Source organism: Bombyx mori, chromosome 20 (genome assembly GCF_030269925.1).
Source record: "Bombyx mori chromosome 20, ASM3026992v2".
Classification (NCBI taxonomy): domain Eukaryota; kingdom Metazoa; phylum Arthropoda; class Insecta; order Lepidoptera; family Bombycidae; genus Bombyx; species Bombyx mori.
Window position 1 is genome coordinate 2,255,889 of NC_085126.1, and position 20,899 is coordinate 2,276,787.

The following is a 20,899-nucleotide window of genomic DNA, read 5'->3' on the forward strand; positions in this document are numbered from 1 at the left end:
TTCCATTTAAGTTGTCTCTGATGCTCCACGGAAATACAAGGGATACCGAAAAATAATCAGAGCTCTAACATCTGTTAAAAGCCCAGAGAAGGCTATGGTAAGACTGGCGTAGCTTCGTGCTACCGCCCTCCGAACAAGAAAGGACTACATCTGCTAATCAGGTGACCAGTGTAAGAGAATATTAAGCAACTATCATTATCTCCATGAATTAGCCTGGTGAAGAGAAGAGACACTTCTAACTTGTTACTACTGAATACGGTTTCAAGAATTGCATATCCAGCTAATATTTTTTATTATAGTAAAGAGTTATAGTATTTCATAATAGCTTATAGTATATTTAAGTAGTAACTCTCACAATGCTTTCGTCTTTTCAATGGTAATTATTAAAATTACAATTACAATTCCCCATTCATATCAGTAATAAAAGGACTTATCTGCCAACCTAATTAGCCTAATCCCGGAAACGGCAGTTCTTTTTTTAATATTTTTTTAAATAATAAGTTAATCAGCAAAGGAACTCGCGACCCGTGATATATCATCGTGACCTATATGTTCAGAATTAAATTAATTCCGAATTATTTTAAGCTGAATTAACAAACCAGCAGAGTTAGCCAAGCTAAATGTCCATTATTCCTGATACCTAGCAGAAAACATAAAATTACTCTAGAACAATTACGTCTGCAAAGAAACTTAAGTTTCGGTGAATATTTTTATAAATCTTTTGGACATTGTGATGTTAACATTAATTATAATAATTATTTAATATGTATTTTAATCGTGCGCGACCACTAAAACTTTCGAGATAAGTATTTGAAACCGTGAACTATAATAAAACGTAAATATCAAACCCGCGATTACATAAACTAGAGGTCCCGCAGTAGTCGAAATTCGACTATAATTAATTGGAATTGTAAGTTTGTACACTATTATGATTGTATTTTATACTTCTATAATCACAAATTTCGCCAAGATTACACTATAAAAAATATCAACAAAGACAAACCATATTCTATTCTCAATTTGACAACAGACGTCAAGAACAAAAGTTTGACACTAAATAGTATGCATGCGTGTGTGCGTTAAATACATGGTATGTAGTGTGTGTAATGTTTTCTTTATTGATTTAATGTATCTTTTATGCATTATTTTTAAACAATATTAGCAATCTGCACTACTTCTCTATATTCTCTATAAGTGTGGAAAATTTCATACTCCTCCGTCCGCGCAATTTTCGTAATAAGGGATACAAAGTTTTTGCTTCGCGTATTAATATATAGATACATAAGATAACCAAAGAAATTTCTTGAAAACATTAACTATCACTTTAGTTTTTATTGTTAAACGCTGTAAAAGATCGTGTCTTCACTTTGTCCCTCTAAAATAACTTAATCAAAACGTCTTTAGTATATCATGTTACTCCTTACATATATCCATGATACTCCTTGACACAACCGTTTCTCGATTTTAATATTTTGTATAATTCACAGACTATCCAATAGAAATAAGAAAAATTGAAGTGGTCGTCGTCTTTTTTTATGTTTGAAGAATTACTGGTGGCCCGGAGGCCTTTCCAGTTTCACCAGGACAGGTGGGTGAGCAAAGGCTCAGCCAGAAGGGGTGGGATTTGCTAACAGCTGCCCGAACGCCTCCAAAGGAGACCTAACAATTCAAGAGCAGCTGCTTCGCGAATTAATCTACTACCGGATCGGAATCGCGACCCGCTGAGAAGATCTGGCGAGAAACACAGCGAGCTGATTCATAGGTTAGGTTGCACGTCGAACTCTTTGTCGAGTTCCGTACGGTTACCGGGGTCTCTTAAGCCTTTTTTTTATTGCCCTTGTAGCCAGACGAGCATACGGCCCACCTGATGGTGAGTGGTTACCGTCGCCCATGGGCTTCAGCAATGCCAGGGGCAGAGCCAAGCCGATGCCTACCGCTTAATACTCTCCACAAGCCTCGTTTGAAGAAGGACATGTCATAGCGCTCGGGAAACACCGTGGAGGGGAGCTCATTCCATAGCCGGATGGTACGTGGCAAATAAGATTCCTGGAAACGCACTGTGGATGACCGCAGTGGTAAATGCCTGCTCCTAGTGTTAGAGCTGAAGGCGTCAGGTCGTGCTCTAAGTATAAAACGTATGCGTTCCGTGGCGAAAACTAACTTACATTCACGGACAACGTGCGCCCGAACTCAATCGAAATGCCACTGTTTTCTCGTGACCCGAATATAATCTTAGATCTTGCTACTTTCAAATCGAGCAAAAGACAATTAAATTCTCTGAACGTTTTGAGGAAAAACTTATCCGACCGTCACGTATTTAAACTGTTACTCAAAATAATAAGAAAAGCTCTTAATTTTAGCATCTGTTTTCAGTGTGATTTTTACGATCTCTCAGCGGTAAGCAGAGACTTGGCTGTAATTATGGCACTGGAATTACTTATGTCTATGAGCGATGGTAACAATAATAAACAATCAGGCAGGCCTTATTCGCGGCTGCCTATTGAGACAAATAAAAAATTAATAATGTTTCTCAATAGCGAACCCCAGTAAATCCGTGAGTGCTCGTGAACTCTTTCCGTTCGTATAACTGGCATCGACAAAACGAAAAGCCTGTTTGTATTTCTTAAGTTATTTGTTATTAATAAAGAATTTGTTATGAAGTTATTAGTGTTTATATTAGTGTGTCGAGAGGGTAGTTTTTAAATTTGTTTCGGAGACGCGCGTTGAAATGGTCCTTCAATTAATATAACATATCAACAATGCCATTACTAAATATACATGAAAGTATATAAGGAAATTAAGACAAAAAAATATATTTTTTTACTGTTTTTCCGGCAAATTTCCGAAATGTCTGCATCAATTTGGATCACATTTTCAGGGACAAATAGCTGTTGTTGCTCAGGTTACGTTTATTTTCGAAGAAGAATCGGAGTTTTGCGTTATGTATTTATAACCAATCAAATTGTGAACAAAATTTGATTAAAGTATATTATATTCAGTCGGTGTGCCTATTACGAGTATTTTAATATATATGTGTTGACGATCTTTGCCATTTCAATCTTCATCAATCGGTTTTATTACCAAGCTCTGCTTCTAAGTCAAATGTTGGATACTGGTGGTCGGTAGATTTTTTTTTTCCTACCTAAGCTGAGAGCCTTGAGAGGCTATATCAGCGTAAACTTAACTAGTAGGTGAGCTCACGGGGCTCAAGCTTGACGAGGTTGCTAACACGAATCCTAGCCAGAGCCGTGCTTCGTAGAATCTACCACCGGATCGGAAACGCGACCCACTGAGAAGATCCGGCGAGAAACTCAGTGGGCTGTGTCTGAGGGTTAATTTACTCGTCGAGCCCTTCGTCGCAAGCGACGGGTTCGACGAGAACGATGACCGGTGCTTGAGATACCTAAAAGCACCGTTAGTGGATCGGAAGGATCCGAAACGACGTGGTCTGTAGATACCGGTGGTGGCATGAATCGAGCTTTACAATTCGAAGATTATATTTTTACGATTTATATTTTACGATCTTTATTACTTAGCACATTGGTAAATTCAGTCTGATTTAGCTAATAAATGAGTATGGCTAACGAATAGCCAGAAGTAAATTATCAGGAAGTCGAACCACACAGCCAAGGGCACATCAAGGGCAAAGAAACTTGTCTACTGAGTGAAAAGATGATACACAGCCATAAATCCATTGCTTTTGTGTTTACTTTTCTTATCACGGTGTAGACATAACTTCCTTTACGATACAAGACGAAATATTTTAGATAATATCACACCAACGTTCTCAGATTACGGAGATAAAAAATATATAATTAAAATTCGAACAAAGCCGATGCAATGCATAGGTATTATCAGTTATACTTAGCGGACCACCCAAATTGGGTGAAAGAACTGAATAATATTTGTTTTTTTTTATTGCCCCTGTAGGCAGACAAGCACACGGCCCACTTGATGGTGAGTGGTTACCGTTGCCCATGGACTTCAGCAATGCCAGGGGCAGAGCCGAGCCGCTGCCTACCGAAAAATAAAATGTAAAGTAAAGAAAAAAAAGTTGTAATTTTTTATTATTGTCAGAAATATTATGATGTTGCGAATTTAATTCAATTTAAAACGAAAAAGAAAACGTTACACCTGTGTTTTTTGATAATTTTGTAACAAGTTTTTTTTTATGTATTAGCTCCCGTTCCATCTGGTTTTAGAGCACATCACAACCTAATTATATTTTTCTCCTGAAATGGTTTTCCTGACTTCAACGGACTATGTTATGACAATATCACGGCAGGTATAGACAGGACGATACTACCTACACGGGCGCACTCACGATACCTACCATTAATAATAGCCTAAAATAAATATCATACACGTTAGAACTTTTTTTTATAATTTACGCATTATTTGGTATTATATCAGTCGCGACGTCCGCCTTCGTACACATTCCATTATAAATATTCAAATATTTAAATATCACAATTTATTGACACGTTTTTAAGTATATTTGATTATTATAAAACTTTACAAAAATAATTTAGAAGATACTTACATGTTCGCCATAGCAGTTTTACATTAATATTTTAGGAAACAACCGAAAAATTTTGGTACCCCAAAAATGTCAACAAAAATTATTTAATTTAGAAAAGAACTCAAAATAATTCAGTGTTATGAAATAATAATTCGAAGGGTTTATTCCGACGAGTTGAAAATCGTGAATGAAAAGCAGAACTAAGTCACTTTTTACTCAAAAGAGTATGCTCTTATTATTATTTCGAAATTTTAAAATGGCCGCGTGTAGCGTCCACGCCGTTCGCGCGTCTTTTACTAACTAAACAACCGAACGAAATTCGAAATGCGAAATGAACTCGCTCGCCGCTCGGTAAGCGCTTCAGGCGGGCCGAATGTGTGCGTTAATTAAGCGACTAAGATAGCTGATAGTTTTCCAATTACAGCACAAGAGCGCATTATGCGGCATAATGCTCAACGTTGAATGTTCCAACTACAGCAACGCTTCGTACAATCGAGCACTCTCAAAAGTGCTGCTCTCGCGTGATACTCGCAATCGATACCGACTCAGTGACAGAAAATTGACAAATGTTTTTTCTTTAAGTTGGCATTGATCGAAATTTTGTTTATATTAACGTTAGTATAATGTTGAAAAAAATTGTAAGGCTTTCGTTTCGTCGTAGTTTCTTAGAAATAATCAATGTTAATTAAAACTGTGCTAACTTAGCGCACTCTGCTGATGCATTTGAAAACTAATTCATGTTCCAATTAAGCTTCAGCATAATTCGGCATTGTGCGTCACTGAGTCGCATTATGCTCTGTAATTGGAAAACTACCTATAGATGCACGCCCACAGGAATAAATCAATCAAATCAATAAATCAATCAATAATCTTGATATTATTTCTGTGTGCACACCACTCTTCACGCAACTTATAATTCAATTTTTAAGTATGTAGGTATGCCAATCTGAATTATATTTAGGGCAGTACCTGTACCCGCTTCTATTATAACGGTCTACGGATAATGTAGAAGTAGTTACTGGTGGTAGGACCTCTTGTAAGTCCGCACGGGTAGGTACCACCGCCCTGCCTATTTCTGCCGTGAAGCAGTAATGCGTTTCGGTTTGAAGGGTGAGGCAGTCGTAGTAATACTGAGACCTTGGAACTTGTATCTCAAGGTGGGTGGCATATTTACGTTGTAGATGTCTATGGGCTCCAGTAACCACTTAACACCAGGTGGGCTGTGAACTAGTCTACACATCTAAGCAATAAAAAAAAGTAGTTGTAGTTGCTCACAAAGCCAGGCATGGCTATCAATATGACACAAGCTGGAGGCTGATGGGCACTCGTGCTCACCTCCTATTAAATATATAATAGGTATCCAAAGAAATCACGATTATGAAAATACAGAAAAACCAAAATACATATTACGAAATTTTTATCTTTTGGTATTTCCAAATCTAAATTTTAGCGTAAATATTTAAAGTAATCAAAATTAATGAGCTTAAAATGAAAAACGAATAAAATAAAAAAGACATCAAAAGAAAAGAAAAAAAGTCCTCCCATGTGGCACGTTGAAATGGATGTACTGGGTACTGAAGATATATATAATAAAAACCCGGGGGTTGTAAGGAACAGGCAAGGTCGTAAAGCTCATGCCAGAGCTTATGCGGAATGATATGAGGACATGTTGCACCGACCCCACATGAGACAAGTCTTCTTCTGAAAACCCATAGAAATTACAACTTAAAATCTGCTACCTTGTTACAGATTCGCGGAGGACGGTGATTCTGTTTGAAGCTCAGAAAATGCCTTATTATTATTATTATCAGCCCACAGACGTCCACTGCTGGACATAGGCCTCCCCCAAGCCTCGCCACAAAGACCGGTCCTGCGCTGCCTGCATCCAGCGGATCCCCGCGAACCTCAATAGGTCGTCGGTCCTTACTACCAATAAATTTGTTATTTATATGTAGGATCGGGCAAATGACCCAGTGATTACTATTCATCACAGCTTTGGATAATTTAAGCTTTTAATTAGCCAGGTCAAAATCAAACATCAACAATGTTGACCCGGATCAAGATGTATATAGGTCCTTATGCGTCCCTGTTTTAGTCTGTACAGCCCTCATCCAAACGAGTATACCGGCTGTCTCTGGCATAACTTACTACCTACATCATCATACCATCCCTCCTAATATTTATTATTTATTTTAATTATTTATATACTAATTGAAAGATTCCCAACAAATTTTTTAATCAAAGAACTGAAAAATTGTATAGTACCTATTAAAACAATGATTCTATAACAGACAATCCCCACGAGCACAAAATATAACAATAAAAGTTTATTACTATTAAGAGGAGAGATAAGCCGAATGCCGAGATATATTTTAGTTTAAGCTAATTTTATAGTTTTCTTACCTCTATTGTTATCATTTTATGTTTAGTTAAATAAGTTAAGTTCTAACAGCAATAAAGGCTTATTTATTTATTACTATCTATTCCGTATGATCCCGGTACACCTGGTGTTAAGTTGTTCCTGGAGGACATAGACATCGCAAGGTACAATCAATGCCGCCGTTTTTAGACATGAGAACGAATTTTTAATGATAATGTTTAAGTGCTTACTGGTGGTAGGACCTCTTAAGAGTCCACGCGGGTAGGTACCACCACCCTACTTATTTCTGCCGTGAAGCAGTAATGCGTTTCGGTTTGAAGGGTGGGGCAGCCGTTGTAACTATACTTGAGACCTTCGAACTTATATCTCAAAGTGGGTGGCGCATTTACGTTGTAGATGTCCATGGGCTCCAGTATTCACTTAACACCAGGTGGGCTGTGAGCTCGTTCACCTATCTAAGCAATAAAAAAAAAAGTGCTACTCTACTCTTCGAACTGCAACCCATGAATGACTTTTGTCAGAAATAGGCAAAAAGATGGTATTTATTTGTGTGAGCTTACAATACGTCCTACCACCAATTTGTCGTCAAGTTAGAGCCCCGTGAGCTCACCTATTAGTTTTGTGAATCTAGCATAGCCTCTAGAGGTTACTAGAAGTGGTAAGAAAAAAAAACTCCAATAAATGCTAGATGGTGATCGCATTACGCCGGTATAATACTTAGAGAACGCTGCTGTCCATTCTCTGGTTCCCATCACGACACCTGCGCAAAGAGATGGATTGGTATTTAGTAGTGTTGTGAAATATATTGTAGTTCAACGACATTTAAGTAATTTATTCTTGCATCTAGGGACCGAATCCACAAATAAGGCAAGACATTCCAGACGAAATATTTTAATTTTAAACTAGCTGACCCGGCAGACTTCGTAGTGCCTCAATCGATAAATAAAAGACCTAAACTTTTGTATAAAATAAACTTAAAACAAACAAAAGGAATCCATCCTACGGGGGACACATCAAAGGAAAAACATCATTGTTATTTTTATTTAATTCCAAGCATTTTCATATTTATCTTCCTTTTAAACCTTCTCTGGACTTCCACGAATAATTCAAGACCAAAATTCGCCAAATCGGTTCAGCCGTTCTCGAGTTTTAGCGAGACTAACGAACAGCATTTTTTTTTTATATATATAGATATCTTTCCGAATATTACGTCCCCATTAACATTCTGAAGATTCACGCAATTATTTTGAAGCGATGACTAGAGCCAGATTAATAGCAAAACCGCATTCTTCTTAAGGAAGGCGAATGAAAATATCACGTCACAAACAACGTGCCCACAACTCTATGTGCTTGTATTCTATAAATACACTGTAACTGGTATTCATAAAGTAAATCTTTGAAGTCGACTGAGATTTACTGCTGCAAAGATAATGGACGCGATAAACGTTAAAGCGTTATGGGGATTTAAGCGCATTTCCGAGTCTTACGTATGGTATATAGGTGATAAGACCTGTTTTTTTTCGGTCGACAGGAAAAAGGATGAACATAATGTCGAAATTATGGGCGATATGCGAGTGGAACAGGAGAGTGGAAGCTGAGAAGTGCGCGTTTGGGATGGTATGGACATGTGATGAGACGAAATGAAAATGAGGTTGGTAAGAGAGAGCTAACTATGAATGTGGATGGATATAGAGGAAGAGGTAGACCTAAGAAGAAATGGATGGATTGCGTGAAAGACGATATGGGTAAGAGGGGACAGAGCGAATAAATGGTATATGATAGAGGAGTATGGAAGGAGAAAACATGTTGCGCCGACCCCAGATGACTGGGAGAAGGGCAGGATAATGATGATGATGATGATGTGAGAGTGGAACATGGACTATAAGTAATCTAAGCAGTTAATGCATTCTGATGTTCGTAATTTAAAACAATTGAGACTTCAACATCATGTCTCACGGTGGATGAAGGAATTGAATATGGCCAAACGGAACATATGGACAACACCAGACCTTGAGCTGATCTCGAGTCTAGAATAACAATAAGTTTGGCCGTCACTATAAAGTCCGATACTGTGTTCGGATCAGCTCTAGTTGCTGCTGATACATCTATGCCACGGTGACAGTATCCGTATTTATTTTTGTACTTAACTTCGTTCTAAGCTCCTTTTTTTTTGAGTTGAACCGACTAAAACCTCCTGTCGTTCAACAACCAGCATCCAAACCTCGCATGAGACAGAACTCATGAAAAGGCAAATGGGGGAAAGTGAAGCGTTTAGTGCGGAGCACACCTCTCCCATCACCCTCCCCCACGGGACGTCGGACCGGCGGTCGTCGGCGCCCCGACCACCAGCCCTCTCGGTCGACAGTCCTAAGACCCTAGATCCAATTTCAGTGTTCGACAATTACAACCAAGTTGGAATAAAAATAATAGAAAGTTGGGATAACATTGAGAGCATATAATTTTAACGTGTCACACAGCTCGTAACTTCTCCTTAAAAAATAAAAACCTTGAAATGTCACAGTGCTGAGTTTGATCTGTAAAAAAAAAACCACAGAATATATTCAAGCGCCTGAACACTAAATGCTAATGGTAGGGCATCTTGTAAGCCCATGGGCTATATTTCTGACGGTAAAGTTTTTAAAATACATTATGCGTTTCGGTTTGAAAGACAAGACATTTACGCTGTAATCTGCATGGCCGATCACTCGATCTCACATTCGATCACTTAATTAATTTAATATATTTAGGTTATTTAGTAGTTTTAAACTATTCTGATAATTGAAATATATTAAAGTGCATATATAGGTATATGAATAAAAAAAGATCACTTAATTAACATTAACATAAAAATTATAATGAAATTTAACTGACAAATTATGGAACACGTATTCATATTGTTCTGCATTTTGGGGACTTGGAATTCTAGAAACAAACTTGGTTTTACAGACTACTTTCTTGTCTCTACCTAGCCTACACTAGGCAACAATCTATTTTCAAGAATCTCGAAATAGGCCATGGGCACACCTGTTTGACTGTCAATCGACATGTTTAAAGGCCCACTGACCTTGCCGACACACCTGGAAGTCGATTTACGATGGCTTCAGTTGCCAAACCACCATATATCTATTTGTGGACAAAGTGCTAGGTACGATAAAACATTTTCGCGCGCTTTGTTTGACATTCCAAAATCCAAGTGACGCACGAGTTATAGATTATCCAAATTAATTTCAAAAGAGTAGGTATCTACAGAGTTCATGCACACGGGGACAGTATTCCGTTTGTAATTTATCCTTTGATCTACTTTGGGACTGTGGGATCCTGGATATCGAAGTTTTAATAGACTCTTTTATGAATTTATTTATTATCAACCATTGCTAACGGTAAGAATTTGCGACATAACATATCATAGCTACTTTATTCTAAAAATCACTGGATTATGTAATGAAACAAGTGAGAATAACTTTAGGTACTAAGTATGGATTATGTAGAAGTCGTATAAGTTCTAGCCAAATAAATCAGATAGTTAACAGCCCTTTAGTGTACGTTTACTTTTCAAACGTTAGTATATTGCACCTTCGCTGTACATCTGGCCTTTGTTTACATATCTTCCGAATGTATTGTTTTCAAGGAGATATCTATCTTAAAAAATATAAACATAAAAGCCAATAACTATAATGAGAAGCCTTTCTTATTTGTTCGTTTATGAGCGTGCTAAATTTAAGTGATGCTGATATTAATTAAGAGGTACAGAATTTACAGTAAAATGCCAAATGTATTTGAAAAAAGTGAGGACTTGGATTCTTCCTTTTTAAATTTTTATTTCTTAGATGGATGGTTGAGCTCAGGGCCTATTTAGTGGTTACCGGAGCTCATGGATATCAACAACGTCGACACTCACCTCGAGACATTAGTTCTAAGGTCTCCGTTTTTACCCGTGTGGTCTCACAAGGCATCCTCTCGTCTTTCTTGTGTCGATAATCCACAATGGGTCGTGGCTTCCTCTAATAAGTTTTTCCTGGATTATGCTGCACCACTCCTGCCTATCGTCGGCTGTGTAGATAGCAACGTAGACTGACGTGCTTGGATTAAAAGACAAGGCGTCCTACCACCAGTAACAATTCGATCTATTTCCAATTTACAAAGCTACCGCGTACCGAATCTGTACCCAAATACACAAATCTTAATAATCCGCATCAAATATAACACAATATTTTCATGCTATACCAAAACACAAGATAGAATCCGCGAACATTTTTAAAAGTATTTGGGCCGGCTTAATATAGCTTTGACGGATGGCCGCTGAAATTAAATGGAAAATAAAATTTAACAGTGGCAATAAATATTTCGTTTTGCAGGTATAAATCTTTCAAGGTTTTGAGTAGGGTCTGCAGAGGTGTAGGCATTCTTAGACTTTGTTTGTTTGTTTGTGCAATGGTTAGTGTTGTATTACAACATAACCTCCTTACTTGATTTATTATTTGATTTAACAAAAATTTTACCGATTTCTTTGAGATTAGTCGAATCGTTTGTGCCCCTAACTCTATGAACCAGGAACGGAGTTAATCAAAAGACAATAAGAGGCGTAGGATTTTAGATACCGAATTCTCTCTCCGCAAGGGACGGTCACAGATAAATACTAGCGTCAAAACAACAAGCACCATGGAAACATAAGTTACAGAAGGTGGAAGGTAAAAATAAATTATAAAAAAGTCTGTAAGCTTTTAATGCTTAAAAGGTTTGGTTAAATGAGCTCTTGGCTCGTTCGATGTTAAGTGGTCATCGGCATGAGTTTTAACGACTGGCCCTGACGACAATCCCTTTTTAGATTATATTTCCCGAAGTAAATCCATTGCAACATGTCCTAGGGGGGAATCTTTCTAATTCTTCTTTTGGTGTTTCTTTAACTTATTCCGTTTTCGGCTCAACGATTTCCATTTTAAAATAAAAAATTGCACAAATATTTGGATATATCAAATTTTATTCGTTTTAAAAATTATTAATATTTTTTACGATTATCTAGTAAAATTAAAACTACCCTTCCCTGCTCGAAGATTCATTTGCATACAAACCTCAATAATGATATTCGCGAATCCTTACAATACCTATAAAGAAAAAATGAAACAAAATTTATATTTATAGCTTCACGTTATAAATGTCTCGCCTCATCGTGATTTGGGTACACCGTCCCAAAAACCCGAATATATTATATTTATTCCGGTGTTGTGTCCTTTTCGAAAATAAACTTTCACTGAGTGGTCTGCAGCAAAACAATTTCGTAACGATAATGCGTGGCGATGATTCAGCCTGAGATGTGCCGATTAAAGATATTTTATCGGGAGCAGAGGCATTAGTCTACTTATTGCAAAAAAACGTTCTTAAGCATTCGGGTTCGTGTGTAGCTTTTCCTTGAGATCTACCTGGAGCCACTGCGTTCATTCACAATGCGTTTCCAGAGATCTACTAGTGGTAGGACCTCTTGTGAGTCCGCACGGGTAGGTACCACCGCCCCGCCTATGTCTGCCGTGAAGCAGTAATGCGTTTCGGTTTAAAAGGTGGGGCAGCCGTTGTAACTATACTGAGACCTTAGAACTTATATCTCAAGGTGTGTGGCGCATTTACGTTGTAGATGTCTATGGGTTCCAGTAACCACTTAACACCAGGTGGGCTGTGAGCTCGTCCACACATCTAGGTAATAAAAAAAAAATCTTTTTGCCACGTACCATCAAGCTTTGTAATGAGGTCACCTCCACGGTGTTTCCCGAGCGTTATGACATTTCCTTTGTCAAACGAGGCTTGTAGAAAGTACGTAACGGTAGGCATCAGCTTGACTCTTCCCCTGGCATTGCTGAGGTTTGTGAGCGACGGTAACTACTCACCATCGGACGGGCCGTATGCTTGTGTATCTACGAAGATCTAAAAAAAGATCTCAACCTCTGTTCTGTTTAGTATTCTAAGGTTTTCACGAGTCGTCGTCACAGTTAAAACTCTGAGACCACGGACGTAGTCTGAAAATGAAAATGGTCGCAAACACTGAAACAAATCATAATGTAAATTCACTTAGAAATATAGTCCGATTTTATTTCTTTAAACACGTATACTGTTTTCTATTTTTATTACATTCTTCTTATTCTTCTTCATAGCTTTCTTCATTACTGAAGGTCGTGTCCTTGAAACTTGACCGTAGCCTATCTCGTGAGCTGTTTCCACCTCGTCCGGTCCTCAGCTTCTCGTAAGGCGGTTCCGAATGGTAGCCCGGTTAGAGTGGTTATTTGGTCACACCAGCGGCTAGGTGATACATTACATATATTACATTATTGAGCAAAATTTGTTTAACCCCAACCTTTCAAATCGCTCCGTTCAAGTTTAGACTCTTTTGACTCCAGAGTATCGGTCACCCTTTCACCAGGACAGGTGGGCAAGCAAAGGCTCAGTCAGGAGGGGTGGGATTTGCTAACAGCTGCCCGAGCGCCTCCGAAGGAGACCTAACAACTTAAGAGCAACTGCTTCGCGAATGAATCTACTACCGGATCGGAATCACGACCCGCTGAGAAGATCCGGCGAGAAACTCAGCGGGCTGATGTATGGGTTAGGTTGCACGTCGACCTCTAGTCGGTAACCCTTGCCACTATACAATAAACTAAGAGTTCGTTCACAAGTCTCAGGAAGATGAAATCTATCTTGTGCTCATATAACATGACGGCTAGCGAGCTCAACTTTTTTATTTTTTTGTTGCTTACATAGGTGAACGAGCTCACAGCCCACCTGGTGTTAAGTGGTTACTGGAACCCATAAATATCTACAACGTAAATGCGCCACCCATCTTGAGATATAAGTTCTAAGGTCTCAAGTATACTTACAACGGCTACTACAAGACCTACCCTTCAAACCGAAACGCATTACTGCTTCACGGCAGAAATAGGCAGGGTGGTGGTACCTACCGGACTCACACGAGGTCCTACCACCAGTAATTATGCAAATTATAATTTTGCGGGTTTGATTTTTATTACACGATGTTATTCCTTCACCGTGGAAGTCAATCGTGAACATTTGTTGAGTACGTATTCCATTAGAAAAATTGTTACCCGCCTGCGGGATTCGAACACCGGTGCATCGCTTCAACACGAATGCACCGGACGTCTTATCCTTTAGGCCACGACGACTTCAAAACTGCGCAACTAGTTTAAAAAAATCTTAAATCATTCAAACTTCTTTAACAAACAATGCAACAAATTAATAACAACAATTCGTTGGTAATAATCTTTGAACAGTTGCTAGTAGATTTCAACGAAAACGAGAACTCGAAGTGTGTCAAAGGAAACATTCCTTTAAATATCCACGTTCGATTGTTTGAGCAGATGTCATTTGCTTTGTAATTGTGACACAAAGCCGTAGTGTACACGGAACGTGTAGTAGGCAAGGGCCGATCCAGGGGGAGTCATGGGGTCATGACCCCCCCCCCCCCCCCCCCCGAGCTGGTTCCAGGACCTAGGTGGACCACATATTGAACATAATGATTTCAGGACCACGGTTATGGAATATAAACAAGCTGCCTCATTCCGGGCGTGATAGTGCTTCTCTGGATGTCTTCAAGAGAAGATGGCAATATGTACGTGTATATTTACAAGTTATTATGTGTTAAGTTTTTCAAATGTACAATAAACAATAAATATTTTTAAGTACAGTACTTACGTACATTAATAAAATACCTACTTTTTACTTCTATCTATTGTTATCAAAATTAAATTATAAGTTCTTGACTTGACCAGTACTATGTGACTCCTGGAATCAAAGCTGGATCCGCCCTTGGTAGTAGGTCCGTTTTCTTAAATAAAAGTTTTACATAGGATTGTTAACGCTTCGATAGTTGTATCTGATAGCCTTGAGAGGCTATATCAGCATTGCTTTAACTATTAGGTGAGCTCACGGGGCTCAAACCTGATGACGTTGCTAACACTGGCCCTAGCAAGAGCAGTGCTTAGCAGAATCTACCACCGGATCGGAAACGCGACTCACTGAGAAGATCCGGCGAGAAATTCAATGGGCTGTGTCTGTGGGTTAATTCGCTCGTCGAGCCCTTCGTCGCAAGCGACGGGTTCGACGAGGGCGGTGACCGGATGGATATTTTAACGATAACGCTTTGCACTCGACATTTTTTTATTATTATTTTAAATTGGTAAGATGGGTGGAACAGCTCACGTCCCGTCTGGTGTAAATGGTCCAATGGTCTGGCCGCTATATATTGATGTAGGTACTCTACAATACAATATGTGTTTCTACTATAGTACCGAAAAACATGTCATGGAATGATCTAGCACATCTAGAGTATACTTTGTTATTATGCAAACGGCGGGTTTGCTGTTAAAAGGTTACCGGAGTCCATACAAATCGACTATGTTAATGCCGCCGCCCATCTCGAGACATTAGCTCTAATCAGTACATCGCCTGCCCCACCTTTCTAACCGAAACGTATTACTGCTTCACGGCAGAAATAGCCAGGGTGGTATTTCATTAGAAACTCTGGTACCCGCCTGCGGTATTCGAACACCGGCACACCGGCGGTCCAGTTTCAATATCGGACCGTCTTGTGCCATATACAACGCCCACCGCCTAGACGCAGGGACCTGGTGGGAGGGTCTGCCAACGGCCAAAAAAAGGCAGTGGACTGGCTGGAATGATTTTTCTTCTTGAGCGACGCTAACCGCTCATTACCATTGTAGCACTTTTTCTATATAAATTTCATAATTAATCACCTCAAATCGAACATGATATTCGATTTTAAGTGTACGCCTTTGAATGACTGAAAAAAGCATGTGTAACCGGGGTACGACATGGCCTTAATACAAGGAAAAAAGAAAATTAATCGAAGATCCTTCAAACAATGAATCCTAACAGAACTTCACAACGAAATTCCCCAAATAAATCACAATCAAGTTAAATTAAAACGATCAAATCGTCACAGCGTTGGCTTTCGTCGACAATAAAAGTCATTCACGATTATTGTCTCTGTAATTTTTTATTGATTTATAACTAACCCTTCGACGCTTGCACGACTGGTCACATAATTTTTTTTTAAATAGCTGAGCTTTTTTGATGATACGACGTATTATTATCTAGCTTGGGTAGGTGTCTCCGTCATATCCTGCCACGAAGCTTAGCCACAGGGCTTAACAGCCGTAATTAAGGCGTCGACTTCATATTTTAAGGTGGGTGGTAGCGTCACGTTATGTCTATGTACAACGGTAACAACTATATTATAACCACAATACCAGGCGAGCATGTCACGTCAATTCGGATCCTCCCGATCCACTAACGTTGCTTTTAGGTACTCCAAGAACCGATCATCGTTAGAAATTCAATTTAATGAACTGATTTATTCTTACTATACTTGCTTACATAACATTACTTAACTTAATAGCTATAGATCAATTATTATTATTATAAATTGGAATTTGGTAAATCTTTTAAATACACTGACAATGACAATTTGTGATCATAGTCCCAAGCAAATCAAAATCACAGTAGCCAGTGTCATTACAACAAAAATTACCTTTTCCGATCCAAATAATATGACTCGACCATTCAATTATGATCTAATCTTTTAAATAGTTTATTTTTAAATGACACATATAAGTATTGTGACTCACAGAGAATGAGACACGGTAAAGGCGGTGTGGGATGCACAAGGTTGACACCTTACGATCTTAAGACACTTCACAGTAAACGCCTGATGCAGAAACGACAGCTATGATAGAAGATTCAGTAAGCGGTTAATGTGTTGCAACTGGTTCGTTGATGGAAGAAAGGAACGTCACAATAAATCATAATATAATATGTATAATACATAAATCTATATATCGACGCTTGAAAGGCAAACATGACTAAGCGACAATGCGTGAACTTTACAGTAGACTAATTTAAAGCTGAAATACTTGAAAAAAATTATATTTTAACGAATCTAGCTGTAGGATTGAAATTATTTTGATAGACCTAGAAATATATATTTTTTGCGCATCGAATATGGTTATTGCCTATCATTTATGTACAAAGCAGTTATTGTCGCTTAGTCACGTTTGCCTTTCAAGCGTCGATATATAAAAGAAAGTCGTGTTAGTTTTTTTTGTTTTTTTTTTATTGCTTAGATGGTTGGACGAGCTCACAGCCCACCTGGTGTTAAGAGGTTACTGGAGCCCATAGACATCTACAACCTAGACGCGCCACCCACCTTGAGATACAAGTTCTAAAGTCTCATTATAGTTACAACGGCTGTCCCATCCTTCAAACCGAAACGCATTACTGCTTCACGGCAGAAATAGGCAGGGCGGTGGTACCTATCCGCGCGGACTCACAAGTGGTCCTACCACCAGTAATTACGCAAATTATAATTTTGCGGGTTTGATTTTTATTACACGATGTTGTGCCTTCACCGTGGAAGTGAATCGTGAACATTTGTCGAGTACGTATTTCATTAGTAAAATTGGTACCCGCCTGCGGGATTCGAACACCGTTGCATCGCTTCAACACGAATGCACCGGACGTCTTATCCTTTAGGCCACGACGTGCACCCGACGTCTTATCCTTTAGGCCACGACGAACTATTTATAACTATTTATAACTCAAGAACGGCTGAACTGATTTGACTGAAAATTTGTGAGGAGGTAGCTTAGAACCAGGAGAAGGACATAGGATACTTTTTATCACGTTCCCGTGGGACGTGACATAAAACGTGGTATAACAAAACGCAACTGATATGGAATAACAAAACGCAACTGACAGCTAAACGTAATGTAGTCTATGGTTAATTAAAGTAGGATTTTGAAGTTGATCGGCTGATGTGTTTGTTCCACTGAAGTAGGAAACCTATGGAAATGAAACATCAACAAAAAATTCGTGCCACTGTGACGTCATCTGGCCACAAAACATGGCGGTTTTAGTGCTGGCCAGAAGATTTTAATGTTAGTAGGTTTTATCGATAAACGTTCTTGGCTTATTTTATTTTAAATATTGTTGAGTATGAATGTATTTGTAGAATTTATACTTTAATAGGAATTAAGTATATTGTTATGTGCAAAGATGATGTGATTTAGATATTATGTGAAATATTACTTGAGAGTGATTCAAATTTTAAACTTATCAAGGGACCGCCTGATAAAAAAAAACACCTACAGAACATTTATTCGTTAATGAAATTACAAACGTCATTCCTTGTGACTTCCTCTCTAAAATCACTTAATTAATAAATATTTAACGAATTTAAAATGTAGTGAGTAAAACACTACTCACTGCGGAATAAAACTATTTTATTTAAATAGTTCCGAAGAGATTTTGTCGGTAGCCTTTTTCCCGAAATATCTAAACAGAATGTCTAAATATGTTTTGATGACATATTTTAAAGAGGTATTTATGATTAGTGTCATGATGAATAGATTCCGACCGAAAAATGGTGTCCGATATTTCGGATTCAAATATATTATTAAGTGTATAATTTATGTTTCGGATGAGGGCTCCATAATGAATTTAAATATATATAGATAATAGTTTTGGGGCATCGACCTTCTTGAGATCCTATAAAATATGTTTTAATTATTATTTTTGTATGTTTTAAGCATGATAAAATTAGAAATTTTATATAAGCAATCATATTAAATCGATATCAAAGTCAATAAATAATGTACAACCCAAAACAGACGGCCGAACTGACGTGACAATGACATTTGGCGCGCTAAGCATGGCGGATTTTCGGCCTCATTAGACGGAGACGGAGACATTTACGTATATTCATGTTTCATTTTATGTACGCACTGAAATACTGTTATATTGTTTTCCTGCGAGTTAAAGTGCTGAGTAAGAACGAGATAGATATATGTTTATGTGTGTGCCTTCAAAATGGGTGATATTTATATAAGCAATTGTACGTATAGAACAATATGTCGTGTCCCTACTATATAGGTCTATGGTTTGTTCCGAGTTTCTATTAGCTTATTGGGCCGAGATAGGCAATCATTAAGAAAGCCATGCCGCGACCAACACGATCAAATCTTTCCCGACGAAGCCGTAATGCAACTAGGATTCGAAACATTGCGAGTGAAAGGACTGAAGAAGAACAAGAAAATACAATAATAATAACAACTCAAATACATGGCCAATAAAGAATCATTAAAATATTGCTTTTTTAATATACATTAAAATTATCCAAATAAAAAATTTACCTTGATAAAATCAAAAATTTGCTCATTTATTGCCTCTAAGGCGAAATAAAGTTCGCCGAGTCAGCTAGTTATAAATAAATACTTAAAAACGTTGTTGTATGTTATGTTTATATATGTATACTGTGTGTGTGTTTTGTTTATTGCCTTTGTAGGCAGACGAGCATAGGGCCCACCTGATGGTGAGTGGTTACCGTCACCCATGAACTTCAGCAATGCCAGGGGCAGAGCCAAGCCGCTGCCTACCGCTAAATACTCTCCACAAGCCTCGTTTGAAGAAGGACATATCATAACGCTCGGGAAACACCGTGGAGGGGAGCTCATTCCATAGCCGGATGGTACGTGGCAAAAAACACCTCTGGAAACGCACTGTGGATGAACACAGTGACTCCAGGTATTATGGATGAACTCTCCTCCGGTGGCGGGCGGTACGATAGTAAAAACTAGATAATGGTACCATCTCGAACAATTCCTCAGAGCACTCTCTACTCCACCCTTGATTGACTGATAGAGAATGACTTAGGCATTAAGTCCGCCATTGTATAATACTTTTGTGCATAAAGCTATATAAATAAATACTATGTGAAACATCACGACTATCTATGACCATTCTTTTGTTTGGGACCCGGTTTGTTTTGGATATTCGACGGAACTAACAGCAAAGGCAGCCGTCGCCAGCGTTCGCTCCAGACTGCAAACTTCACGTGTCAGAGAATTAATTATTGTTATCGTTCGCCCTAAACACGTCATTACAGATCCTCCCGATCCATCAACGGTGCTTTTAGGTTTCGCAAGCATCGGTAACCGTCCCCGCCGAACCTGTCGCTTGCGACGAAGGGCTCGACGAGTAAATTAACCCATAGACACAGCTCACTGAGTTTCTCGCCGGATCTTCTCAGTTTGTCACGTTTCCGATCCGGTGGTAGATTCTGTGAAGCACTGCTCTTGCTAGGGTTCGTGTTAGCAACATCATGAGGTTTGAGCCCCGTGAGCTCAGCTACACGTCAAGGTGAAGCTGAAATAGCCTCTCAAGGCTATCAGCATAGGTAGGGAAAAAAATCTGTCGTTCTTTTGTTGATACGTTATCTTGTCACGGATCATCATTATCTGGTTTACTCGCGGGAACGGTTGCAATGTTCTCGTTCAGTTTGTTTAGACACTTCTGTTACAATTTTGAAGCGTGCAATGAGGCATTTCGCAGGCCGCATGTTAACTTGGAATGTTGATGGATATGTTTTTGTAATGAGAGGAGAAGAGGTAATCCAAAATAGAATGTGGATTGCTACGTGAAGCATGATATTATGCAGATCTGTTTGTATCATTGTACACAATTACGATATTAATCGTAATTGTGTATCTCGCCTACGCTTCGCTGTGGATGTAGATAAATATGTGGTACACGCCCATTTTTTTGACGAAGCGCGAATGAGCGGCAAAACCAACTTGTAGAATAATTTGTAGAAGTCGGTTCTGATATCTCCGCGGGGTTTTCATAGTATACCTTAGAGCTGAATGAAGTTGGCTGATAGCTTTCAACGAAGCAATGATTTAGTGGCCACGTGCTACGCTCTATCCCTGATATTTCAATTTGATAACTATACAATAATTGATTGAAGCATTTACTCAAAGTCGGTAGTGCCATATAATTTATTCTGATGTGGTGAAAAACGTGAGGTCGATAAGTAATATGGCTAGTTTCCGCAACTTTAAAAAGTCTAAAAGTGGTGTCTTTAATTCTATATATGGGAGAAGAGTACGAGCCTGGTTTGAGTCTTCGGTAAGTACCGCCTTTCT

The 20,899-nt window shown here is 38.6% G+C and overlaps 1 protein-coding gene across 1 annotated transcript in view; it reads right to left on the reverse strand.

The window, feature by feature from the left end:
• Positions 1–4,801, reverse strand: part of Tinag (tubulointerstitial nephritis antigen) — a gene marked incomplete at its 5' end in the record, with an annotated part of 46,627 nt that extends 41,826 nt beyond the window's left edge. Inside the window, 1 exon segment of the mRNA NM_001123340.1 lies at positions 4,544–4,801. Within this exon segment, the coding sequence (NP_001116812.1) occupies positions 4,544–4,554 (11 nt within the window).
• Positions 4,802–20,899: the final 16,098 nt, after the last annotated feature.